The following is a 25,686-nucleotide window of genomic DNA, read 5'->3' on the forward strand; positions in this document are numbered from 1 at the left end:
GATTAGGAATAAGCCTGGAAACTGTCACAGTTCAAGGGCTGATTTTTAAGTGCTGGTATTTTCCCTCTGGTAATAGAACGATACTGGTTTGTGGTGTGTTTGAACAGAGTGGGGTCTGTAGCTCCTGATCCTGCGGTCTTGATGGCAGTGTTCTTCATTCTTCAGTATCCTGAACTTTCTTAAGCCCCTTCAGTGGCAGGTGGGATTGAGGGTTTGAGTATCCTAAAGCTGAGGAGAGCACTTCTGGAACAGATGTTTGGATCACTGAACTTAGGCAGATAGTGAGGATTGCTGTTAGGGCTGGTGTTGAAAGAGCATTTGTGGTTTTTCCTTTCCCCCTCCTGTAGGTCTTAGCTCATGGGTGGCCTGAGGTGGATTTTGTGCTCTGGAGAAAGCCCTTGTCAGTATGTGCTTGTGTTCCTGCTTGATCTAGTTCTTTGGTGGTGGTTCTATTTCAGAGCATTGGGTGAATTTGAACTCCCCTGATTCATGTGGCCCAGCAGAGCTCTTGGGAATGAGCGCAAGAAGTCCTGCTTGGAATTTACTTCTCAGGTTGCTGTGTGTTCCCTGCACAGCTTTAGCAATGACCAAAGAGCTCTGGTAGCTGCCAGGCCTTACTGTGCTGTGTGACCAAGACAGGAGTGTTGGTGAGTTGGTGGCTAGACAGAAGCAAACTTGCAGCAGGGGTGGCTCAGAGCAGCTGTAGCCCTTTGCAGACATCCCTGTGGGGTCAACGTGGCCCTTGGCTGTGTGAGGAGGGAGGTGATGTTCCATCCCCACTCTGTCTGATGATTGCCCTTTAATAACACAGCTTAATATCAGAGTATCTTAATACCAGGGTGAACCAAGGGTAGTGAAGGGCTACACTTGGTCCCAGTATCCCGTTTGGTCCTGTCAACTGAAACAGTGGGTACCTGACTGGGATAACTCAACTGGAAGAACACCAGAGCGATGGATGTAGCCTTTTCATAAACTTGCAGGGAGTTAACTGAGGTGTGGGGGCTGTGCTGGGCTGTTGCTCTGCTGAAGCTGTTCTGGGGGTTTTATCTGGAGCCAGAAAAAGAGGCAGGAGACTGGTGATGGTCACTGTAATATTTCAAAATAATTTTACTTTAAATTTTATTTATATCTTAAAAATAAACATCAGTATTAAAATATCAGTAAACCTGTGAGACCAAAGCAGTGAGTATGGCATACATAAGGAGTAGCATACTAGAGTGGCTGTGAGCATTGTGTATTAACTTCAGTGCAAAGCCGAAACGGGCACGCTGTGAGGGCAGTGGCATTTGCCCAGAACAAGTTTCTTGGGAGTGTTTCCTGGCTTAGTATAGCTCGGGCCAGGCCTTGGTGAGGCAAGATGGATGGTGGGGAAAACTGGGCCAAGGAGCAGCAGTGGGGGCTGTGACACACTTCGACCTCTGTGAAGGAATCAGAGCTGAGCTGGCTTCACGTGCAAAAGCCTCTTTCCTCTGGGGGTCCCTAATCCTTACCTTGTCCCCACCCTCCCTGGCGCACACACACTTGCACAGATGCACACACGTCCTCTGACATACACATCCACCTCCACAGGCCCTGGGCTCTCTGAGCTCTTCCTATCTTTTTTTTCCTTTTTTTTTCCTGGAGCTATCCTTGGCTGCTCCTCTGCCCTCTGGGAAGGAAAGGTGGGCAGAGGGACTCAGCTGTGGGCTCTGATTGCCTTTGCAAAAAAACTTTCGCATTGCCAAAAAAACTGGCTATGAGACTGTTTGTTTGACATGGGAGATGCTCAGGAGGCAGCTGCTCTCCCAGCTCCCTGTGCTGGGTATTGGCTGGCCAGTCTCAGTCCCTAAATGCGTTCTTGGCTCCAGCCCCCAGTACCCAGAAGTCTTGCTCCCATTGAGCTAGTCAAGTCACCGAGTGATTTCACGTTGAACTCCATCTTTTTGACCAAGAAATACAATTATTTTTTTTTTGCTTTGTGTGCATGTGCTAGAAAGAACTCAAGATTTCAGCAAGGAAAGGAAATGCCAGAAAAGAAGGGCAAGCATTTCAGTCTGGAAGTGCTCCCAGCCTGCATCTGAGGCAGCATTTAACCAGGGAGTTTGTGTCCCTTCTCCCATCACTGCATAGGACTCTCCTGCTGAGCACCGCTCCCCTGCCAGCACCATCCAGGAGCTGACCCTCTCCCTCCTGCAGCCCTGCTCGCTGTCACCAGCTCCGCTGCCTTCCCGCAGCTGCTGCCCAGTGCTGGCTAAGAGCAGAAACCAGGTGCTGTTTCTGCTGGGTTTGTTTTCTTGCGGTGGGTCCTGAGGTGGCACAGTTGCGGTGGGGAGCAGAGGGGATGGGGCTGGCTTCCACGTGCTGTGTTTCTCACACTGAGGTCACTTGATGGAATGAGGTGGGCCACTTCCAGCACTGGAGACGGGCGAGTGAGGCCCAGGGATGGTGCGTGCTCCATTAACAGGAGGATTAAAGCATCTGCAGCTGCGGAGAGTGATTTGGCACACAAAGGAGTAGCAGGTGAGGGGACATAAATTACTGCCCAGTGCTGCTGGTGGCTGGCTGGCACGCAGCTGGTCCCTGGCTGGATCCCAAGGTCGCTCTAATTTGGTTTCTTTGGGCTCCCAGGGCTCTTCGTGGTTGTCGGTGATGTCCCCTGCCACAGAGAGAGCACAGTCATGAAATGTCACCAGAGACCCCTTCAGCGACTCCTGCTCAGGGCTGGCCAGGCTGGTTCCCTGCTGCTGAGGACACACTGAGCGCATGGCACCGGGGACGCTCTGCTCTCGCCCCTGCAGCCCCTTCCTGGGGAGCATTGTCTGTGTCCCAGCCCTGACCCTCCTACAGGGCCACCTGCCCACCATGCAGCTGAGCCGGTGGCGTGGTGCCACCCCAGTGGCTCTTGTTGGGGACAAGGCAGGTGGCCGGAGCCACGGTACTCACAGGCAGCTGCACCTTTGTGCCGTTGAGGTGGGCGTAGAGGAGCACAGCGATGTTGCTGTGCCCAGCCTCCAGCGCTATGGCGACGGCGTTGTTACCATCCTGAAAAAGGAAGGGAGAGCGCTGGGAAGAGGTTTGGGGACAGGACATGGGGTGGGCAGCCATGCCCCGGCCCCAGCAGTGGAGGCTTACGCTGTCCACGACGGAGATGTCACAGGTGGGCTGAGCCAGCAGCAGCTTCACTGTCTCTACCCGGCCGTGCTCGCAGGCGCACATCAGCGCGGTTGAGCCCTCCTCATCCTGCAGGTTCACGTCCGCTCCGCAGGCGAGCAGGGCTTCCACCATCTCCTGCCGGCCGTGGCTGACAGCCAGCATCAGCGCTGTCTGGCCAGCCTGCAAGGCAAGGGACACTGCCAAGCTGCTCCTGCCCTGGCTGTGCCACCCCCTCTTCCCACTGCCCCGGGGAGGGACCGCCGCTGTCCGCAGCGCCCACGGGGTCTCTGAGCACCTCCCTGACTGGAGATGAGCCGTGGATGAGACCCGAGAGCCCTGAGGCCAGGCAGAAGTTGCTCCTAATGTGATGCCCTCCCCATGTACTGCCCCCTCAAGGTTTTGGAACCACAGTCCTGCCCTTGGAGCCAAGCATGGCCCTGGCCGTTGCTTGGGGGTGGGGGGAAAGGGTCAGGATGAGGTGGCCCCCAGCCTGCACCAACCTGGCTGGCCTTGGCGTTGACGTTGCCCATGCTGAAAAGCCTCCTGACCACGTTCATGTCGTCCTCCTGCTCGACGGCCGCCAGCGCTGCCAGCATGAGAGCGGTGTAGCCAGCTTTGTTCTGGTGGTCCACGTTACAGACCCCTGCGGGGATGGGCAGAGCCAAGGGGCTCAGGGTGCTGTGGGGCCAGTGGGAGGCACAGACTGAGTGACGCGTCTGGCTCCCACCCTGCACCACGGGCACAGACCTGCTGGTAGGTTTCACCCCCCACCCCACCCCCCCGCCCCCATTCAATCTGGGCTGGCGTGGCTGCCCACTCCCCCCTACCTGTGCACGGACACAGCCCAGGGGAGACCCCCCCACCCTGCTGCTGGCACCTGCTCCCTATGCTTGGCATGGCCAGGATGGGATTCAGGCATGGAGCGGGATGGTGGCAGAGGGACGTTTCTGGAGCGGTGGCACTGACCTGTGTCCAGCAGCAGCCGCACGATGTGGAAGTTGGAGTGGGAGACGCTGTAGTGCAGGGCCGTGTTGCCGTTGCCGTCTGCCAGGTTCACCACATGGGCCAGGAGAGCTGGCGAGACCTCGGCAAAGGCCAGGAGGTGGTTGGCGACCGTGTCGGGGGTGGACACCTTCTGGCTGGACAGACGGAACCACTCCTGCAGGACCAGGCTGCTGCTGGCGAGCTGTGGGGGGGCGAGCGGCGCTGAGCCAGGACCATAGCAACTCCCCCCCCCCAGCCTCTGCGTGACCTCCGGCACCCACCCCCCTGCTCCAGAGGGGACCGGGTGAAGGCAGGACCCTGAAACCCCGAAATCACGCTGGGATGGCCTGAGTCCATGTGGGTTTTGGGGTCCCTGGAGCAAAGGGGCTGTGTTGTGGGGGAAGGTTCAGAACTGGGCTTTGCTGACCCGTATTTGAGGGGGGCAAGCCCTCCCACCCACAGCACCCCACTTACCACCTCTTTGCTCTTGGTGGCACTGGGGTGGCCCAGGTGGGTCTTGACGATGAGGCATGCCTCCCGCATCCTGGGGCTCAGCTCAAACCTGGCGAGAGCACGAGGGTGGCTGGGGGGGGGCGGGGGGCTGCATCATCCCACCTAACCCACACAGGCAAGGGGTCTCCCCATGTCCCCCCGCGGAGGTTTAGCTCCGCTCCCCAATGCCCGTGAGCCTCCGGTGAGCTCCCCGGGGTGCAACATCCAGCCCAGCAGCTGCACCCCCTGCTGAACCGAGCCTTACACGGGTGTGCTCAGGCCCCATTTACCCATTTTTAGGCCGTTTTTTTTTCCTTTTATTGAAAAGTGCCATAAAGAGCTGTTGGTATTTTTTTGTTCCCTTCCAAACTATCTTCTCCAGCAAAGAGGCATCGGGGGCCTCAGGATCATCCTTTCCTTAGCAGAGCCAAGAATCTGGAAGGACTTTTTCCTGCCAAATGGTTTCTGCAGGAGCCCAGGGTGTTTTTCCCAGCGGCTGCTCTGAACCAGGGCAGACACCCCGAGTCGGCAGGGCCGGTGCCAGCCCGCGGCTCCCAGCTGCACAGGGCGACGGAGCCTTTCCCCTTGGCACTTACTTTTCCTTCACCACCGGGGTCTCCGGCAGGGTCCCACCAGCCCCCTCATGCTCCTGGCCTGGCTTGTGCTCGCCTTCCCCAACCTCCTCATCCGAGGTGTCCATGTCCCCAATCTCCTCGCTGTCAGAGCTGTCAGCTGAAGCCTTCTCAGAGGAGCTGTCTCCTTCCTCCTCCTCCTCGCTGGATGTGCTCTCGTACCTGCACAGAGGGAGGATGCTCAGCAGCAACACGGCACCTGGCTGGTCCCTTCCAGGTCCCCCCACTGCAGCTGCCCCCAGCCCAGGATGGGGATGCTGGGGAGGGGGCAGGAGACCCTCAGCACATACTCCCCGTTCAGCACGCCCACAAACTGCAGGCTCTTCTTGCTGCCCTCGGCCTCGCTCCGGGGGGGACCGTCCCGCTTCTTCATGATGGACTTCAGGGCTCCTGGGGGCAGAGAGATAGGCGTTAGGGATCAGGCACCCCAAACCCCAGGGCAGGCATGGGAGGGCCACGGGCAGAGCCGAGGCAGCTGCTGTGACACAGGTAGCGTTGGCCCTGCAGACGCTGTCCCCAACAGGGTCCCCCTCTACCTTCCCACGGGAATATCCCAACCCAGATCTTGGTGTCAACCCCGGCGCCAACTCACCAGCCGCAGGGCTTGGTCCAGCTCCGCCATCCCGCACCAGGGACAGGTCCTGGCTGCTGTGCGTCGTCTCTGGCGTGGCTGCCCTGGGGTCCGGGCACTGGCACATACCCCCCATGGCTCCTGCGCCCTGTGCCGAGGGGCTGCTTGAGGCATCACCTGCCCTGGGATCCGGCTCCTCGCCCACCGGGACGGCACTGCCCACGTCGGTCTGGCTGCCCTTGTCTTCGCGCTGGGCAGCTGAATCAGGTCCGACCGCCACATCCCGCCCATCGGGGCGGCAGCCCACCCCGATGCAGCTGGTCGGTGGGCAGCACTCCACACCCGCCTCTGCCGTCTCTGGGGGGTCGCCGGCTGCCCGGCTCTGTGTCGCCACTGCCGCTTCCACCAGCGCCTCGGCCACCTGCGGCTTGGCTGTCACCTCCTTGTCCAGCCGCCCGTGGGGCCGGCGGGCGCACACCTCCAGCCGCAGCTCCTCCAGCTCCCGCGTGGCCTCCCGCAGGTGCCCCTCCATCAGGGCGATCACCTCCTTCTGGTGCCCCACCGTCTGCTGCAGCAGCTCCAGCTCCCGCTCCACCTCGCTGGCCAGCCCCAGCGAGGACTCCAGCACCCAGACGCCCACGTCCCTGCGCTCCCTCACCCCACCGTCCGGCACGTCACCGCGGTAGTAGAAGACTGCATCGGTCATGGCCCGGTCCTCGCCCACCGCCACGGAGCGGCACGGCCTCTCGGCAGCCCTGGGGCTCCTGCCTGGCCAAGCCCTGCTGCCCCGCTCCGGCACGGCCAGCTTCTCCGTCAGCTTCCTCAGCTCCGCGATCTTGCTCGCTCGCCCCTTCGCTGGCTCTGCTTCGCTCTCTGGCCCACCTTGGGGTGGCTCCTCGCCCCCTGCCACCGCCTCGGAGCCAGGGGGGTGGCAAAAAGCCTCGCCGGGCACCACTGACAGCTTCTCCATCAGCTTTGCCTTCTCCTTCTTCAGCTCCGAGATCTGCATCTCCAGGAGGGGGATGGTTTTCACCTGCTCCTCCAGGTCCCGCAGCTGCTGCAGGGCTGCTGCCATCTGCTCCCGCACGTGCTGCAGCGGAGCAGCACTGAGCCCCGCCGCCGGCGTGCTGTGCCCCGAGCTGGCAGGGCTCGCCCGTCCCCAGCCCCCCTGGCCCTCGGCACCCACCGGCACCCAGGGGGACAGCTGACTGAGGGTGCCCAGCGGGCCACCGCGGGAGGGACCGCCAACATCCTGCAAATGGCCCTGCTCCTGCTCCAGCCTCCGGCTTGTTTCCAGCAAGGTCTTCTCCACCCGCGGGTTTCGCACGAGGTACTTGCGGGTGGGAGGTCGCAGCAGCCGCACTGGCGGTGGTGGCGAGACGGGGTGGGAGGTTGGCTTGTTCGGGGGCTCCGGGGGTGCCCGGCGGTGCGGGGACAGCAGCAGCGCGACCCTGCCCTCCTCACTGGCCGTGGAGGCCAGGGACTCGGTGGAGGTCCAGTCACTGGCCTGGCTGCTGGGGCTGCGCAGGGCGCTGGGCGGCTGCCGGGACCCTTTCACCCTGCGAGGCAGCGGCACTTTCTTCAGCGTTTGGCCGCTTTCGATGTCGTCAACGTATTTCAGGAAATCCAGGTCCAGGAGGAAACCGTAGGGGGTTTCCACTGAATATGAGCTCTTCTCCCCGTCATCCTGGTCCCGGTACAAGAAGGGGCCCCCGAGATCTGCAAAAGGAGCAGGGGCGGTAAGGCAGGGACCTGGTGGATTCAGGTGGGCTTTTCCATGGGGTCGTACCGGGATTGGCAGCCTCCAGCCCCCTCCCCACCGTGGTGCTGCTGGCAGCGGGCCCAGCAGATGGCCCGTCCCCAGCACCCTCGGTGCCGCTGGATGTCACAGGGCACCCACACTGTGCCAGGCTCGGTGCTGGGGTGAGAAAACCCACTGGGACAGGACAGGAACAGCTCAGCCCTGCCACTCCCGTCGTGTTCCTTCCACTGTCCCTTGTGACAACCGGCCTGGTGACAACCCCGGTCCCTTTACCTGGGAGGTTCTGGTTCAGGGGTGCAGGCTGAGCCATCTTCTCCCTGGGATGCTGCTGACCAGAAAACAATCAACCTGCAACAAAACCAGGGCCACGTCCAGCAAAACCCTGCAAACCGGGGGCTGGTGACCCCTACACTGCCACTAACCACCTCCCCCCAGCTGGGGAGCACCCTGCAGCCACCCCCTGCCATGTGCTGGCCCCCCTCGCCTCCCTCCAGCCCTGGTGCCACGAGGCTGGAGCTTTTGTTTGTACATTTAAGGAATGAAGGTTTCGCAGCCAGCGCTGGGACGGCTGCGGCGGCTGCGCTGCCAGCTCTGAGGGTGCAGAGTCATGAGTCAGAGCTCAGCCACACCAGGGGAGCAGGCTGGAAAAATAAAAAAAAAAAATAAAAAAATTTTAAAAAAAAAAAAAGGAGGCTGCAGCCTTTATGGATGCAGTTCTCAGCAGAGAAGTTTGCCTGGGATAAAGGGAATCGCTGCTTTTGCAAAGCTACGTGACCGCAGGCCACTGCCAGCACCTGGGCGCTGGGTGCGATGTCCATCCTCACCCCCCAGGCTGAGGACCGGTGACCCCCAGGAGGGACCTGGCTGCTTTTCCCTGTCGATAATGTGGGATAAGGCAAGACAGGAGGCAGGGGGGAATGGAAGTGAGAGCCTGGTTTTCCCAAGAGCCCGGCACAGGCACGCTGGAGGAGAGCCAGCAGGATGCAGCTGTGGTCCAGGGGTGAGCTCACGGCCTGGGGTGCCACCAGCATCTGGGTGCCAGGGCCCAGGTGGGAACACTCTTAGTGGGAGTGAGATGGGGGCAAACAACACCCCAGGAGCACACAGTGTCACCCACCAGATCCCCGCACAACCGGAACGCGGTGGCTCTGCCTGCGGGGCACAGGTGGCCATGGGGCTGTGCAGCTGTCGGCGGGCAAAGCATTTGGCACCAGGCTATTTTCGGAATAAAGCAGGGGAGGAGGCATGCCACAGAGGAAAGGCAGCTCAGGCACAGCCCTACGGAAAGCTGAGGCTCAGCGCTGCCCAGAGAAGGGCGCAGGATCTGGCCTTGGCTGTGGAGAAACACCCACATCCATCCCCAAATCCTCTGCCCATGACAACCAGAGGGTCCAGACTTTGCTAGCAGAGATGCTGTGGTCATCCCTGTCACATGGCCCAGCTGCGAGACGATGTGCCAGCCCCTGGCTCACACCCTCTGCCCATGATGATGCCGCCTGCCGCCTCCCCAGCCCCAGCTGATCTGCTGAGCCCACGGCTCGCCCTGACCATGCCAGAAGCTGGAGGAGTAGCCATGGCATGGGCAGCGCCAGGCCAGGCTCAGGTTGGACACCCAGGTGACAGGGCAGCTCCCCCTGGCCCCCGCCAGCCCTGCCAACCAACCCGCAGCCAACGCACATCCCAGCTTACACCTCCCCTGGGATCATCCCAGCTTCAAGACGGGATCCCTTCCACCTCCCGTGGGAACATTCCAGCTCCATGCTGGTAGCCCACCATCCTGTACCCCCAGCTTCATGCCTGAAAGGGTCTGCATCCCCAACCTCTGCTAATCCCTCTCATCCCACCAGTCACAAGGCTGGATCCTGGGGGCCTCCCACCCCTCTGCCAACCCACCCGCAGCCAACGCACATCCCAGCTTACACCGCCCATGGGAACATCCCAGCTCCATGCTGGTATCCCACCATTCTGTGCCCCCAGCTTCAGGCCTGAAAGGGTCTGCACGTCCCCCACCTCTGCTAATCCCTCCCATCCCGGGAAGCAGCCGGCTTCCTCCTCTGCAGGCCCTCGCTGCAGGTAATTAAACAGTGCCTGGGCCAGGACAAACTTCCCACCCGGCTCTGCGCACGCTGGAAATCAAACGGGAGGAAGAGGGAGAGCAACGGGAGCCAGAGCCAGCGGGAGCATTTCCTCGGGGGAAGCAGCCGGCAGCTCCCTTCCGCCGCCGGCCGGGTATTGTCCTGCACCAGGAAAAGCTGCCTCTGCCAGGACCCCTGCCCAGGGGTCTCCTGCGCTGTCCTGCTTGCGGCAAAGGTGCCCTTTCTGCCAGCATTGCCCCACTGTCCCCTCCGCTGACCCAGGGTCACACTGCTTGTCCCCTCTGTCACCTCACTCTACCCCTTCAGCCAATGCCAGCGGCTGCTGTCACCTGCGTGGCTGCGCTGCCCTGGAGGAGACCCCCCGCAGCTCCCCAGTGGCTCTCAACCCTCGTTGCTTTTGGGGCCAAAAGGATGGACTAGATCCAGCGCAGGAGCTTCTGCCTTCGCCCAACAAAGGGCAGGCCAGGTGATGGGACCTGTGGGCTCCCAACCACGTGCAAATGGCCCCGCGGACCCCACGATGTGTGAACCCTGATGGGGTCCCCCTGATGTGCAAACCCCCCTGGGGGCTCCGCCATGCACAGACCTCCTGGGAACCCCGTGATGCCGGCTCCCCCTGACACGCAAACTGCCCCTGGGTGTCGAGGTGAGGGGCAGGCTGGATTTGAGCTGGCTAGGACAGCAACCGAGGCAGATGGCCCTGGTGCGCAGCAGCAGTGAGAGGGTTAAGTCCCTGCACCCGCAGCCCAGGCACCAGCAGCACAAAGCCAGCCTTGTCCCCGGCTGGCCACCACCATCACTGCGGCACTGGTTCAAAGAGAAGCCGCTCCACCTGGGCTGACATCCCGACAGGGAAGAACGTGCCGGCCACTTCGGTGCCAAAGGCCGATTTTCAACAGTTTCGGCCGCTCCCTGGACACCCGGGCTTGGTGCTGCTGGGGTTGGGCACAGGGACCCCCCGGTGCCACAGGCAGGGCATCCCACACGATCCCAGCTTCCTTAGGAAGACATGAAAGCACTGCTTCTAGCCCTGGTGTTTCCACAGAAAAGCGGGATGGTACAAAGCAAAATGCCGCTCAGGAGCTTGGCAGTGAGAGGAGGAAGAGGATGCACAGGGACCCAACTGTCCCCGCAGAGGCAGGGCTGTGCTTTGTGGGGGGCTTGCACCTCTGTCTCCCCCTCCTGCGGTCACACCAGGAAGCTTGGGGCCAAAACTGGAGCTGCTCCACTCACATACGATAAAAAGCCCCATTAGGGACAGGGCAGTTGGCGCGCCTGGTCCCCATGCTCCAGCCCCTGGGACCCCAGCCTCATGGTCCATCGGGTGACCTCCCTGTGGGTCCCCAAGTCCCTGGGTTGGCAGAGGACAGGCCCAGGGGAGCTATTTTTAAAGCTCCAGACTCCTCTGGGCCCTTTCCCTTACCAGGGGGAACAGTGGGGCAGCCCCCAGCCCGACTTGGCCACGTGCTGGTGTGCAGCCCAAGACGTTCCACCCGCACGGCCAGGGCCGGACACGGGGAGGGCTCTCCCCAGCTCTGCTCCCCAGCCAAAATACTGAGGTCATGAGGAATGTGAGAAGAACAGAGTCCAGAGCAGCCCTGGCCAGCGTGACTTGATTTATCTCGGCCAGGCACGCTTCCCTCGAAGCTGTGCGCAGGCGATAAGCCCCGAAGTTCCAGGCTGAGGCTGTTCTAAAGTTAAAGGGAAACCACTGCGCAAGCACAGGGCTTCCTCCATGGGAATTCCTGCCAGGATTTGGGCCCCTCGCACGGTGCCAGCCATCACGCGTGCCCACCACCTGCAGCATCACCCGCAGGGTGGCTGCAGAGAAAGGTAGCCAGAGCTCATCACGCCTTCCCTGCCACCTGTCCCATCCCCATCCCTTGCCCCGGGGCCGTAAAGGACACCCTGTGCTCTGTGCCACCCACTGTCCCAGCGCCCGCTCGCCCAGGCCACCTTGGCTACGCTGTCCAGGCTGGGGCTGCTCCCAGAGGAGCCGCGTCTCATGTCGGGGGGTGCAGCAGCACCCACACAGAGAGGGAAAGGGAAACGCTTCGATCTTCTCACCAGGCTAATTTCAGGGTTGTCGTCATTGTGGGCCCAGTTGGTCAGGAGGCTGCGGGGCTCTGCACCCGCTCCAGCGCCTCGGGGACCTCCCTGAGCTCACACAACACCTGGACAACAGGCGCACGCTCCGTACGCAGACATCCTGACACAGGTACCAGCTCGATGTGCCCTGTCACACCTACAGCTCTATAGGGCTCCACTAGAAAACATCCACTACCTGTCCCGTGCCCTCACCACAGCCGCCCACCAGCACCTCCCCGACTGCCGCGGGGCTGGTGACAACACCCAGGGTGGGACATGAGCGCGGGTGGCCCTGCTGCGAGGGGGTTCGAGGGGGTGAAACAGTTACATTTACATCCCGCACTGTGGGGGTACAGGCACAGCCCCACGGCAGGTTGGGCCCATGTAGGGAGCACCCTGAACCCTGCAGCACCCCACATGCCCTACAGCATCCCGAGGGATGCTGCAGCAGCCTAGGGTGACCTGCTACACCCCCAGCCCTGCGGGTTCCTAGCACCCCAGGGTGCCCTGCCACACCCCCAGCCCTGTAGGTCCCCAGCACCCCAGGGTACCCCCCAGCCCCCCCAGCCCTGTGGGTGCCCTGTGCCTTCGGGTGCTCCAAAGCACCCCGACCCCAGCAGGTCCTCAGCACCCCGGGGACCCCGTCAGCATCCCCAGCTCTGCAGGTCCCCAGCACCCCGGGGTACCCCCCAGCACCCCCAGCCCTGTGGGTGCCCTATGCCCTCGGGTGGTCCAAAGCGCCCCGACTCCAGCAGGTCCTCAGCACTCCGGGGACCCCACCAGCATCCCCATCCCCTCAGGGAAGCCCCCAGCACCCCGGGGTGCCCGCAGCACCCTGCACGCTCCCCCAGCCCAGGAGACCCCCGGGGACCCCCCGGCAGCCGGTGTGGGCGGCCCAGCCGCCCCGACGGCCCGGAGCCACCGGTAGCGGCAGCGGCACCTCCCGGGCGGGCGCGGGCGGCAGCCGCGTTCCCGCTCCAGCTCCCGCTCCGCTGCCGGCGCCTGCCGGGCGGAGGCCCCCGGGAGGGGGATGCCGGGGCCGCCCCACGGTCCCGCCGCGGCCGCGGGGGCTCCGGAGCGGCCCCTCGGCGGGCCCCGGGCGGCGGCGGCTCCGGGGGGCCCTGCGGGGGCGCCGCCACCGGGACGAGCCCCCGCCCCGCCGTCGCCGCCGCTCCCGGAGCCGCCGCCGCCAGCCGGAGCCCGCCGCCCCGTCCCGGCCCCGCCGCCCCGTCCCGGCCCCGCCGCCCCTCACCTCGCCCGCCGGGCGTCTGGGCTGCAGCCGGGCCCCGCGCGGGGCCGCCGTCCCGGGCCCGGCCGCTCTGGGCTGCACCGCGGCGCCGGGCAGCGCTGCCCGCCGCAGCCCCGGGCCGAGGGCGGGCTGGCGGCGGGGCCGGGCGGGAGCGCGGCCGGGGCGGGGCGGCGGCGGGCGGGGATCGCCCCCAGCCCCGGGACGGGCACCGCCCCCCCCCCCCCCGCTCCCCCGTGGCACGGAGGTCCCCCCGCCCCTGCGCCACCCCCTCCCGAGCGGGCTGTCCCCCCGCCCAGTCACCTGGGGGCAGGGGGGGTCCCGGTGGGCCCGTGAAGGGGGGATTCCGCTGCCCCGGTCACCCCGGGGGCCCCGGTCACTGTTACACTGGTCACCCCAGCGATGGGGGATTCCTCTGCCCTGGTCGCCCCGGGGGTCCCCAGTCCCTGTTTCATTAGGGAAGGGGTGTCCCCCGCCCCAGTCACCCCAGGAAGGGAGGAGACCTCTGCCCCAGATACCCCGGCGATGGGCAGGGGATCCAGTCACTGTTACACTGGGGAAGGGGTGTCCTCTGCCCCAGTCCCCCCAGTGATGGGGGATTCTCCTGCCCTGGTCACCCCGGGGGTCCCCGGTCACTGTTACGCTGGGGAAGGGGTGTCCCCTGCCCCAGTCAACTCAGCAATGGGGGATTCTGCTGTCCTGGTCACCCCGGGGGGTCTGCAGTCACTGTTTCACTAGGGAAGGGGTGTCCCCTGCCCCAGTCCCCCCAGTGATGGGGCAACCCCCGCCCTGGTCACCCCTGGGGATGGGGTCCCCTCTGTTTCAGTGTCCCTGGCGCTGGGGACGCCCTTACCCTGCTCACCTCCGGGAGGGCCACCCCAGAGAACAGGGTGTCCCCTGCCCGTGTCACCCAGACGCTGGGGTGTCCCCTGCCCTGAGCTCAACGTGCTGCTGGCCAGGGGCCCGTGGGTGGCTGGGGCCCAGCCCCCTGCCCCCCTGCCCTGCCGGCCCCCCCCCCCCCCAGCCCCCCTGGCCGTGGTGGCCTTGCGCCCCATCCCACCGCTGGCCGGGGGCCCCGTGCCGCGCGCCCTGGCTGGGTTTTTGGCTGGGTTTTTGGCAGCGCTCCCCTGTCCCAGCCGCGGGCTCTTTGCCTCCTGCTCCTGCCAACTTTCCTCCCCGCCTGCTTCACGCGCTGGCCGCTCAGCCACCGAGGTCTAGGCCATCCCCCATCCCGCAGGGACCCCTGGCCACTTTCACACCTTAAAACTTGCCCACCCCACCCCCCTCCCTCCAACTCCTTCCAACGCCAAAACCCTCAGCAAGGACTTTTGCTTCTTTTTCTTTCCTTTTCAGCTGCTGAACCCCCGGGGTATTTTTCCACAGCCGGCTCTTCCGTAATGCTACTCACGGGAAGAGCAGGAGAAACAAGATGTGCTTCCCAGCGTCCCTCCCAGCTGCTGGCTGGCAGCTTGGGGACTTCCTGGGAAGGAGTTTGCATCCGGATGGAAGTACCTTAATAGCCGTGATGGATCTACCTCCCCTGACAGACCTCGTCCCTCTCCGACCCATTTACATACTTGGCCTCTCCGGCATCCTGTGGTAATGAACTTGGTGACTTCATGCCCTCGTTCTGTCTCCGAAGCAGGTCTAGAATAGCATCGGTCGTGCTGATTTACTGGCAAAGAAATGCGCTGGGCCCTCTGTAGGTGTGCAGCTCGCCTTCTCCATCCAGGGCTGGAGAAGTGACGTCTGGTACTGGTGCCACCAGTGTCTGCTCGCCAGTGGCACCGTGGAGGTCGTGCCTCGCGTCATGGCTCAGAGCTCCACAAAGGGCCCATCTCCAGGTCCCTCACACCCACACTTGGACATCTGACAAAAACGTCACCCACCGCCTAACAACGATTCTTCTTTCCTCCTTGCCAAGGCAGGGAAAAACCCCCAAAAAGGAGCAACTGAGGAAAAACGAGCTTGGGAAAGCGCCACCACCCCAGCTCTGCAGGTGCCAGACCTTGCCTGTGCCACTGCTGCCACTCCAGCACTGGCACGGAGCTGTGAAACTGGGGGGGGGGGGGGGCTTGAACCACTCAGCCCCCCCGAGGAAATACAGACCCAGGGCTGCCTAAATTTGGTGCTGGTGCACAGAACCGTGGCAGCTCAGCGAGATGTCCAGGCTAAAACTAAAACTCAGCAACAGCCTTGCGCTGAGAGGTGTCGATCTGCTCCCTGCGCACATCAGACACCTCCGGCTTAAGGTTCTGGTGGCCGAGAAGAATTAAACCCATGGCACAGCACGGCACGGCACGGCACGGCCCTTTTCTGATAGTCATGGTTTTCTGCAGAAGCTCTGCAAAGCTCAGATATGAAGACACGAAGACACGGCCAGAGAAGCCACGAGGGCCAACTGGTGTTTTAACTGGGTGTAAATCACCGCTGCAGCTGGGAGGCGGCACGGAGAAAAGCGCTTCCCAAGTCTCGGCTGTTGGCTGACGCGGTGGCTTTACCCCCAGGCCAGGGATGCTGACCCAGGACCGGTCCGAGCTGTGGCACCCATCTGGCCGGGCCAGCAGCTTCTGGTAGCCACAGCCAAACCCAGGCTTGGAGGCAAGCGGCAGCACCCGTGGCTCTCCGGCAGCACCCGTGGTTCTCTGGCTGTATCCACAGCTCTTCAGCTGTGCCCGTGGCTCTCCGGCTGTGCCCACAGCTCTCCAGCTGTACCCACGGCTCTCCGGCTGTGCCAACGCCTGCTGAGCCTCCGGCGAGCGAAGGTGCAGCCGTGAGGTTGTGGATGTTCAAGTGGGTGCCTGCGTGGGTGAAAGATGCCCGGATGCTCAGTCCCGGTAAGGATACAAGTGAGGATCAGGGATTGTCACAGCCTGGGACCGAGCTCTTGTATCACCCTGCATGGAATGGTGAGGAGGCCTAGCTGGGCTTTTGCTGCTGCTATAGGGGCAGTTTTGCCAAAACCCAATGGTTTTCTGGCACTGGAATGTTGTAGTTTGGCTGTCTGAGGCTCTCAGACTTTCATGGCATCGTGGCAGAGCCTGGCACGGCTGTCCCCAGTCCTGGACCTCACGCTGGCCAGGGAAAACATCCCTGACTGTCCCAAGAGCATCCACCTGAGCAAAAAACTCTGGGAACTGATGAGTTTTCAGTTCATGAGGAATATTAAAAAGCTTTTTCTGGTCCAGAAGAGGGTCTCAAAAACCAGATTTCTCTGTGAATCCCATTCCTTTGCTCTCTGCCAGCCTTAACTGGGACTGTGCATGTGATCATGCCTCAGTTTCCCCAATCAGGGTAGTTGGAAAGGGCGTATGTGTGTGTGTGTGCGCATGTGTTGTGACATGCACTAGTGTGGCAGCGTGTTTCTCTGCAGCGTGCCAGGGAAGAGAGCCCCAGGAGCTGGAAGTGGCTGCAGACCGACAAACAAACAGGCTGCCCCCCTGCCCCTCCGCACACTGCACAGAGATGGAGTAGCGTCAGCACACAGGAAGACACAGAAAGCTTGGCCCGGCTTTCAGCTGGCTGCCTGCAAGCTTCTGCTGCCATTCTGCCTCATCTCCTGGATGGAGAGAGCCTGAGAAATGCTGCTGGAAATGCTGGTGGGGATGGGCCGCAGTCCTGTGTGCTGCAGCACCAGCTGCCCCACTGGCTGCAGCTCTAGGCGACCATTTGTTCCCTGGGCAGTGGGATCCCAACCGCTTGGGCACCCTTGTCTCCTCGGTGGGCAGTAGGCTCCTGAAGCCCGGAGCATCTCGGTCCTCCCTAGGGCAGTGGGCTCCTGAAGCCCGGAGCATCTCGGTCTTCTCCAGGGCAGTGGGCTCCTGAAGCCCAGAGCATCTCGGTCCTTCCTAGGGCAGTGGGCTCCTGAAGCCCTGGGTGTCCAGGGCTGGCTGGTGGTGGCCTATGGCTAGGAGAAGCCGGGTGTGCTCAGGGTGCACCTGGAAGAGCAGCCAGTGGGATGTGTTCCAGCTGTTTCCTGGCTGTTGGAGTTCATCACCGCTTGCTCCAGCTCTGCCATGCCTGCCCAAGCCCCACTGCCAGCTCCATCACCCCCTCGGTGGCCCTGTGAACTGGCGGGCCTGGCCACGGTGTGGGACCCACGGGCAAGGGCTGGTGGGGCTGTGCCTGGAGCGATCCCTGGAGCGATGCCTGGAGCAGCGCCTGGAGCAGCGCCTGGAGCAAGGCGGTGTGAACGCCTCTGCGTTGTGTCAACAACCCAGCCCAGCACGCTTCCCCGCCTGGCCGCAGCAGGATGATGTCCTTGTTTTCTGCCTGTGGGTTTGGGAGCGGGCAGGAAGCTCGTTTCCTCGGGTCCTTCCTCCCCGGGATGCTGCAACAAAACAAAGGACCCGTGAGTGGAGCAGGAGCAGCTCCCCCAGCTCTCCAGCTGCCTGTGGGCTGCCAGGACCTGGGGAAGGGTCCTCAGGGGGCTGCTGGACACCCACACTGGGCTCAGCCGAGCTGGGCAGGGGGAAGAATCTGGTCTCCCCCCACCCCACCACCTCCCAGGCACCTCCTTGAACCTGATACAGCACCGCTGCACGGAATACAGAGCACCTGCCATGTCACCTGCTCCCTGGGGACCTCCTGCTCCAATGCCACCCCCACCTACATCCCCCTGATGTGTGCGACCCTCTGCAACCTCTTGTCCCCAGTGTGGCCCTGTGGGACCAGCCCTCACCCAGGTGCAGGGTGCCCTTTTTCCCCATCCCCTCCCCCGTGTCCCTTCTGATCTAGCCGCCTGCAGGTGACATTTCGTGCCCGTGTGGCACCGCGGGAGCAGGCTTTTATCTCCAGCAATATTTCACGCTCTTGGCATGGTACCCAGCCAGCCTGGGGAAGGCCAGGATGACTTTTTTGCTTTTTTTTTTTTTTTTTTTATGGCTGCGTTTGCAGTTCAGCCTTATCAAAGCTGAGGAAAATGCTGTGTAGGGTTTCCGAAGCCTGGGATTTGTTTTGGCCAGAGGCCAGCCCTGCCAACAGCACCAGGGGGGTGGGGTGGGGGGGACGGGGACACGACGACCAGCCCCACTGGTCAGCAGCTTGCTGCTGTTACTTGGCTGTAAACACACCCCAACGGTCGGTGGGAGCTGCCAGCAGGATGCTCTTGGATCTGGGATTTTCCAGTTACCGGGCTCATGCTGTGCACGGAGGGTTTGGCGCCTCAGGTGCCTTGAAAAGTTGTGACCTTGGCTTAAACTCAGCACTCCTTAAAAATAGCCATTTTTCTTTTGGGCCCCCTGGGCTGTACCTATGTCCATCTGTAGCCAGCGGGGCCACAACATCCATTTTGAATAGAAGTGCTCACACTGATTCTCCCCAAATGGGGTCACCGCTGGAAGGGGACAGTTAGGGAGGACAACTGCTCCTGTGGGTTCATGCAACCTTGGGGTCAGTTCTGCAGCAGGATGGACTCCAGGCTGCTGCCCCGTCCCTGTGGGGAATGCTCTTGCACAGCAGTGGCAGCCCTGGCACAACTTCAAAGATCCTGGGCTCTTGGTGGAAGGGGAGGATGCTGGCCTGCGTGGGGACACGGATGTCCCCATCACCTAGTGGATGATGTGGACTCGGCTTCACCCACTGATTTCCAGCTTGTCCTTTCACCCTGCAGAACAGGATGGGGATGGGTGTGCACTGGGGGAACAAACCAGCCCCCAAATAACCTTCTTCTTCTGCCCTCTAGCACCTGGCAAAGGCACCAGCTGAGTCCTTTGGACAAAGAGGGAATGTCCTGGCCAGCGGATGCTCTTCTGCCCTGCCACAGCCACCAGCCAACCAACCTCCCAGTTTCTCCACAGGGAGTCATTTCCAGCCGTTTTCAGCTTTCCACTCACCCCTGCTCCAGCTCCACTCCCCCCTCTCCAGCAGAGCCCTCGGGCTGATGGCATCCGACTCCGTTTTGACATTTCCAGGGATGCCAAGAAAGGCCACATGTGTCCTGGTACACAGAGCGTCCTTCTCCACCCGGCACCCGCAGCCAGCAGGTTCCCAGCTGCCAGGGATCTGCCAAGGGCCAGGGCAGCACAGCGGGACCTTCCCGGAGGGAACGGCACAGATCTGGCATTGAAAGGCAGCAGAAAAGCCTTTCTGTGGCAGTGCATCTGGGTCTGGCGCACAATCAGGCCATTGAGCTGGTGACAGCGAGCAAGGCCAAGGAGATGGGCTTCCCCGCCCCCACCCCTCCCAGGGCTGCTTTGGAGCCCCAATCCCCCTCCCCGCAGCACCTTGGCTTTTGCTTGCTGCCCTTGAATCTCCGCCAGGAACTTCCCACCCCATCCGCTGGACACAAACAGGTTTCCCAAGCACTGGCACGTTGCCACCGCTTCCACTAGCTCCCTCCTGGCCACCTTCTGCCCACGGAGGTGGCACCACCACAGCCATGGCCACAGTGGGCAGTGGAACAGCCCCATGCCAGCATCTGGCTGGGTTTTCTGTGCCAGCAAGCAGAGAGGAGCTGGAAGGTGGCTGGATTTTTCCTGCAGATGGTGCACGGTGAAGTCAGGGCTTCCTAACTTGCTGGGCACAGCGGGGACACGGGGAGCAGCGGGGCGTGCAGGACCTGTGTCACTCCTCCCTTGAGCAGGACGAGGGTGATGCTGTGGCCCGTCCCTGCATCCCAGGACTTGGCAGGGTGGCACCCACAGCACTACAGCACCCAGGGGCTGAGCACTGTGGGCAGCAGGGTGCTGCTCCAGGCCTCCTGGCACTGCTCCAGGGTGCAGCAGCACCCATGGGTGCCCTCCAAACGTCACCCCCTGAGCATGGGACACCCGGCCAGCGAGGGCAGACACCTGAAAGGAGGGACATTTTTTAATGGGAGTTTAGGGGTCGCAACACAGGCTCCGGCTGCCAAAGCCCCACAAGTTGTGGGGGGAGTGTGAAGCTGAGGAAGTGTCCCCCCAAACTGGTGTGGCTCCAGGAGATGGGGAGTAAAAGCCTTGCCCAGGGCCACCTGGCCCCGCTCGGAGCCAGGTGACAATGCCATGGCATGGCCAAAGGGCACAGGGCAGAGGGGAGCAGTGGTGGCAGCGGGGTGGCTGTGGGGGGAGCAGAGCAGCACGGCGGAGCTGGGGGTGGGGGTCCTGCCGAGCGTGGCAGGTTGGGGTCCTGCCCAGTGTGAACCCCTGGGGCTGGGGCCAGGGGGGCGTTGGGAGAAGGTTGTGACAGCCAGTGGGAGCTGCTGTGGTGCGGTGATGGGATGGCGGGGGGGACAGGGTGATGGGGTGACTGAGCAGGGCACAGGGTGAGGGGGGCACAGGGTGATGGGGTGAGGGGGGCACAGGGCGAGGGGGTGACAGATTGAGGGGGTACAGCATGATGGGGTGGACAAGGGATGGGGTGAGGGGGCACAGGGTGAAGTGGGGTGAGGGGGTGACAGAATGGGGGGGGACAACAGTGTGAGGGGGGGACAGGGGGATGGGGTGGGGGGGGGCACAGGGTGATGGGGTGAGTGGGTTACAGAATGGGGGGACACAGTGTGATGGGGGGACAGGGGGACAGGGTGAGGGGGCACAGGGTGAAGTGGGGTGAGGGGGGTGACAGAATGGGGGGGACAACAGTGTGAGGGGGGGACAGGGGGATGGGGTGAGGGGGGACAGGGTGATAAGGTAATGGGGTGACAGAGTGAGGGGGGCACAGTGTGATGGGGACAGGGGGACAGGGTGAGGGGGGGCACGGGGTGATGGGGTGAAAAGGTGACAGAGTGAGGGGGGAACAGTGTGATGGGGGACAGGGTGATGGGGTGAGGGGGTGACAGAATGAGGGACACACAGTGTGATGAAGGGACAGGGGGACAGAGTGAGGGGGGCACAGGGTGATGGGATAATGGGGTGACAGAGTGAGGGGGGCACAGGGTGATGGGGGGACAGGGTGGCGGGGACCCGTCACTCGCAGCTCCGGCGGTGCAATCCCGAAGCCACGTCCCCAGCCTTGTCCCCATCCGCTCGCCCCCGCACTCCCTCGCCCGTTCCCCACGCCCGGGGAGCGGCTGCTGGTGGCCCCGCGGCACCGGCCCGATTCGTCCAGGAGGTGGCGCTGCCGCCCCGGGAACGGCAGCGCAGCCACCGGGGGGGGCGCCGGGCTGCGGGGGCCGCGGGGCGCGGGGAGGGTGCTGGGTGCATGGGGGGGTGCTGGGGACGGGGTCTTGGGGTGGGTGCGTGAGGGGTTCTGGGGATGGGGGGTGTCAGAGGCAGGTGCCTGAAGTGGGGGAATGGGGAGGGTGAGAGGGGGAGTGCTGGGGTGGTGAGGGGGTGCATGAATAGGGTGGGTGCTGGAGGGGGTGAGGGGGTGCATGCGTAGGGTGAGCGCTGGGGTGGGTGCTGGGGTGGTGAGGGGGTGCATGCATAGGGTGGGTGCTGGGGTGGGTGCAGGAGGTGGGTGAGTGGGGGCTGGAAGCAGCCAGAGCCTGCCAGGAGGTGAGGGCCAGACCTCTTCATGGCTGATGGGACGAGAGCCCACACAGCCCAGGTCAGTGCAGAGAAGCTTTTTGTGTCCCCCCCTGGCCCACGCAGCCCCTCAGTGGCTGCTCCCAAATGTCTGTCCGCAGTGCAGGGTGACACGGAGCGGCGGGGTCATGGGGGAGCGGGAAGCATTAGGCCCCAAACTGCATCTTCCACTCCAGGAGATCCTGCAGCGCTGCTCTGCACCACTCACTTGGCTGTGCACACTTGGGGTCAGCATCAGCCCCCAGTATCTTTGCTGGACCGGAGCATCCCTCCCCGTGCCACGGCCTCATCCCACTGCCCTGAGGGTGCTCCACCACCTAAAACATCTCCAGCAGACCAACAGCAGCTCTGTAGAGCTCGTGGTCACTTTTTGGGGGGGAGGTTACTGCCATGCTGGTTCTCTCCCCCAAGAGGATGCCCACAGTGGCAGAGGGGATGGCTGGGGACAAGGATGGGTGGCAGCCCTCAGGGAAAGCAAAGCTGGAGTGATCCGAGCTCTGCTGCAAAGCCTGGGGTGCAGGGGTGCCCGGCCATCAATCATTTAGTGCTGTTAATTTTTAATGTGTAAAAATCTCTTTAAGTAAGGAGCCCGGCGCAGAACAAGGCTGATGATTAATTCAGGGAGTGACGCACAGAGGCGAGTGCTGGGCCCGGCGTGTGTGCGGTCCCCGGCCACAAAAACAAGCTGGGGGGCAGGGAAGGGATGGAGCTCCCATAGGGCTGATGTCACAGGGTCACAGGTCAGTGATGGCACTTGCTGGCGTCCGCCCCAGGACTGGTGGTGGTCCTGCTGCAGCCCCGCAGGGGTCGCGGGTGCCCCTGTTGGGGTACATATGGGGGGTTATGAAGCTGGGGGTTGCTCAGAACAGGGTCTCCCTGCTCCGGTGATACTGCTGGTGGTGTTGGAGGCTGAAGGCTCTGGCAACCCCTTCAGGCTGGTGTGCCCTTGAAGCCCCCCCAGCCCATTTCCAGCTTGCAGCTGTGTGCCAGTAAAAGCACAAATTAGTAATATAATATATATAACATAACATAATATAATATAATGAGAAAATTCACGAATTATCAGGAATAACACACTGCTGGTGGAGATGGTTGGGCACACACTGCACTTCTTCCCCCTCCTCATCCTCCCCACCGGGCTGAGAAGACCCTAACTCTCCCACAGTGGCCTCAGAGAGGACAAGCCAAATCAAGAGACCATTAGTGGGGTATGAGATAACCAGAGAATAACCCATCCATAGCAGGATAGGGAGAAAAAGCGTTGGCGGAGGGTGTCTTGCTGCAGCAATACTGCTCATGCCTGGCCACGGCGCAGCGCAAGGGCAGGGCTGATGCAGCCATTGCAAACCAGCTGCAAGGCCCCTGCTGTCGAGCATCCAGCAGGTTCTGGCATGCCGCGAGAAGAGCAAAATGCATCAAACCCAGCTGAGTCACCCCCTCCCCTAGCTCCCATGTCCCACCAGTATCCCCCAGAGCTCCAGCGAAACCCTCCCTTTTTAGTTGTGGTAGGATCCTGGCAGCACAGGGGTGTCCCCAGGGAGCTGCGTGAAAGAGAAAGTATTACTATATATCTATTTTATTGAAAACTGCAACACCCCAAGAGCATTTTGAGCCTCCGGGCTTTAACATCAAGTATTTGGAGGAGCTGGGCTCAGCACTCCTCCCTTCTAGTTAAAAGGCAATTAATTGGGGATATCTCATTTGAGGGAGCAGGGATGGGATCTACCCCGCAGAGCCCTCGCTTTTAGCTTTGGTGATGCCAGCAACAGAGCAGCGAGGGATTTTTCTGATGTCTTACACGCTGCTTGTGAACTGTGTCGATACAACCGCGGCACAGGGACAGCCGGCTCCAGACGTGCCTTTGGGGAGGACCTGCCACAAGAAGAGTGACGGCAATAATCCAAGAAATGTTGGAAAACACCACGTCATCCAGGACCCCAGGAAAAAGCACCAATGCATTGCTTTGGCTCTGAGGTTTTTGGGGCCGAGGTCTCTGCAAACATGTCCCAGGGTCAGGCTGGAAGGGAGTGGGGAGGGGACCCTGCAGAAACCTGCCGCTCCGCACGAATGCAAAGAAAACAAGTGGATCTGCAAGTCTCCAAATTCCACGTGTGCTGCAGAGGAAGGAGTGATAATGGAAGGGCTCTGCTTTCAGGGAGGCAAGTTTAAATAATTAAGAGGAATAGTGAGGTGGAAATGAATGTGCAGAAGGTTTGGGGCTCCCTGGAAGGAAGCGGAGATGAAAGGAACGGTTTTGCTACAATATTCATAAAGCTCTGAAGCAACAGCATGCGTGCCTGGAAGAAGGGCTATTGCTTGAGCTCATCTCCTGTGGAGACCCCATCTCCTCTGGAGACCCCATCTCTTCTGGAGACCCCATCCAGCACCAGCGTGGGGGATGTGGCTGGCCCCGTGGGTGCTGGGCATTTTCAGGGCGCAGCGGTTCTTGTGGCTCTTTGCTAATTACCCCATGAGGGAGGATGGATGCCTCCGTCCAGCCCAGCCCCGGGCCATCAGGGGGCAGCTGCCCACCACAGCCCCTTTCCCTTCATTCTGGACTTTATTTATTCCTTTTCCCGCGCCAAGGATGCAGAGCTGGGAAAGACAGTGCACAAATGGGTCAAAAACGAAACTTTTTTGTGGCGCAACAGCTGGGACACTGGTGCCTTGTGCACTAGTGCTGGTTCATTTGTTTGCTGTTTTTCAGGGACAGGGATAGGAGCTTGTGTAAGCCACAAAGAGCTGGTCTCGCCTGTGTTTTTTCTTTCCGTGCGTTCCCCATGTGCGGGGGGGCTGGTGCTTGGTTGGCACGGCACAGCACGAAGCAGAGCCATGAACATCTGGAACACTTTTTAGATAGAAGAACCTAATGTGCCTGGCCTGGTTTTTTGGCTGCTAGCTCATTGGTGAGCCCAGGCTTCAGCTCCTGAGGGATTTCCATTCCCGGCATTGCCACGGGATGCTGCCTTAGCAAACAGCCGGTGCAGTTGCCTCTTGTCTTTCTGCTGATGGTCCCCTCCGGCATGCAGCTCCAGGTCAGCTCCAAGCACACTGCAGCTGGTCCCAATCTGGCAGTTCATTTATACATGTGCTTGATGCAAACTAAAGCTCTGGTGTCCGTGCAGGGCTTGAACTGCCCTGTCTTGGGCCCTACATGCCCCATTTTCCTTTAGGAAATGCATGCTTTTCAAATGCGTGCTTGTTTGGAGTTGCCTATTTTCAAGACCAAATCTAAGTCAGCCCCTGCCTTTTCTTCCCAGGGGGCAGAGGAGGGGTTTTGCCTGGTTTGAGGTGCCTGTAGGAGTTTATCGGTGTTAATGTGAAGTCTGGCGTGCTTCACCGTGGCCACTGGCACAGAAAATCCGCCCCCCCCCCCCCCCCCCCCCCCAGCGGGTGCATGCTTGCTCTCCGCTCACTTGGCTCTGCTCCACACCAGCCCACCGTCATCTTGCTCGGTCACTGGCCACTCCACATCATGCGAAAGACCTGTCAAATCATTTAGTTGCTGCTACTGTTACGAAATCCCATGGAGTTGCCACAGGGGAGGCTCGGCAGGGGCTGCAGACAGGCTGTCAGCAATGATGGTGATGGGGGGGATGCAGACACAGCAAAAAACAGCCCACTAGCACAGTGTGCAGCCCATTTTCCTCGCCCTCCCCAAGCCAGGCTTTGCTTCACGAGTGGCTGTGGAGAGATCAAAACAGCAGGAACCTCCTTCACGCCATGGGGAGCACCGAGATGCTGTGGGATATGGGGGCAGCCAGGAGCGATGGGAGCTGCTGGTCCAGGATGATGCCAGGACATGTGAGCAGGACCAAGTGGTCAGGGTCTCATGCAGGATTTTGTAGGGACCAGCAGCAAACTCTGGGCTAAAGAGGGATCTGTGCTGAGACTGGGAATGTGAGGAGGGGGAGGGGAAAGCAAAGCAGCTGCCACCCTGGGGGTGGGCAGCGGGATTAGTGATGCCAGGGAGGCAGGAGGGCTGTGGTTTGAAGACATGGCTGGTTTTCCCCAATGCCTGTGGCTGCTCACAGTGATGGGGAGCTCAGCTGGAGCTGAGGGGCCTGGGGGACCCCTGTGCTGCACCCCGAGGAGCACAGCCTCCATCCTCGTGGCCCCAGCACGCTGGAGCCCAGCCACGGGGGCCACCTGGCACGGCAGCCACTCCGCAGCGTGGCTTCTAGAGCTCCATCGCTACTGACATGGGTACTAATGGAGCTGGGATGCTAACGAGGTTCC

At 61.8% G+C, this 25,686-nt stretch overlaps 1 protein-coding gene across 2 annotated transcripts; it reads right to left on the minus strand.

The window, feature by feature from the left end:
• Window positions 1-1,089: 1,089 nt before the first annotated feature.
• KANK3 (KN motif and ankyrin repeat domains 3) lies at window positions 1,090-13,154 on the minus strand. 2 transcript variants are annotated; one of them, XM_055805437.1, is made up of 11 exons: window positions 13,010-13,154; window positions 7,847-7,921; window positions 5,833-7,530; window positions 5,531-5,630; window positions 5,205-5,402; window positions 4,591-4,678; window positions 4,099-4,318; window positions 3,633-3,775; window positions 3,112-3,312; window positions 2,935-3,021; window positions 1,090-2,635 (listed from the first exon to the last, which is right to left on the minus strand). In XM_055805437.1, the coding sequence occupies exons 2-11, from the start codon at window positions 7,881-7,883 to the stop codon at window positions 2,582-2,584; spliced, it is 2,826 nt and encodes a 941-aa protein (XP_055661412.1). In that variant the 5' UTR covers window positions 7,884-7,921; window positions 13,010-13,154; the 3' UTR covers window positions 1,090-2,581. The 2 variants fall into 2 exon arrangements, with proteins under 2 accessions (XP_055661412.1, XP_055661411.1); XM_055805436.1 differs by having other exon boundaries at window positions 2,923-3,021.
• Between the last annotated feature and the right edge of the window lie 12,532 nt (window positions 13,155-25,686).

The sequence above is a fragment of the Falco peregrinus genome, chromosome 5 (genome assembly GCF_023634155.1).
Source record: "Falco peregrinus isolate bFalPer1 chromosome 5, bFalPer1.pri, whole genome shotgun sequence".
Classification (NCBI taxonomy): Eukaryota; Metazoa; Chordata; class Aves; order Falconiformes; family Falconidae; genus Falco; species Falco peregrinus.

Coding starts and splice junctions, on each gene's coding strand:
- KANK3 (XM_055805436.1), bottom strand. CDS start 7,883: ATGGCTCAGCCTGCACCCCTGAACCAGAACCTCCCAG. Junction 7,531..7,846: donor CCTGAACCAGAACCTCCCAG/GTAAAGGGACCG, acceptor CTCCTTTTGCAG/ATCTCGGGGGCCCCTTCTTG. Junction 4,679..5,204: donor ACCCCGGTGGTGAAGGAAAA/GTAAGTGCCAAG, acceptor TGCTCTCGCCAG/GTTTGAGCTGAGCCCCAGGA.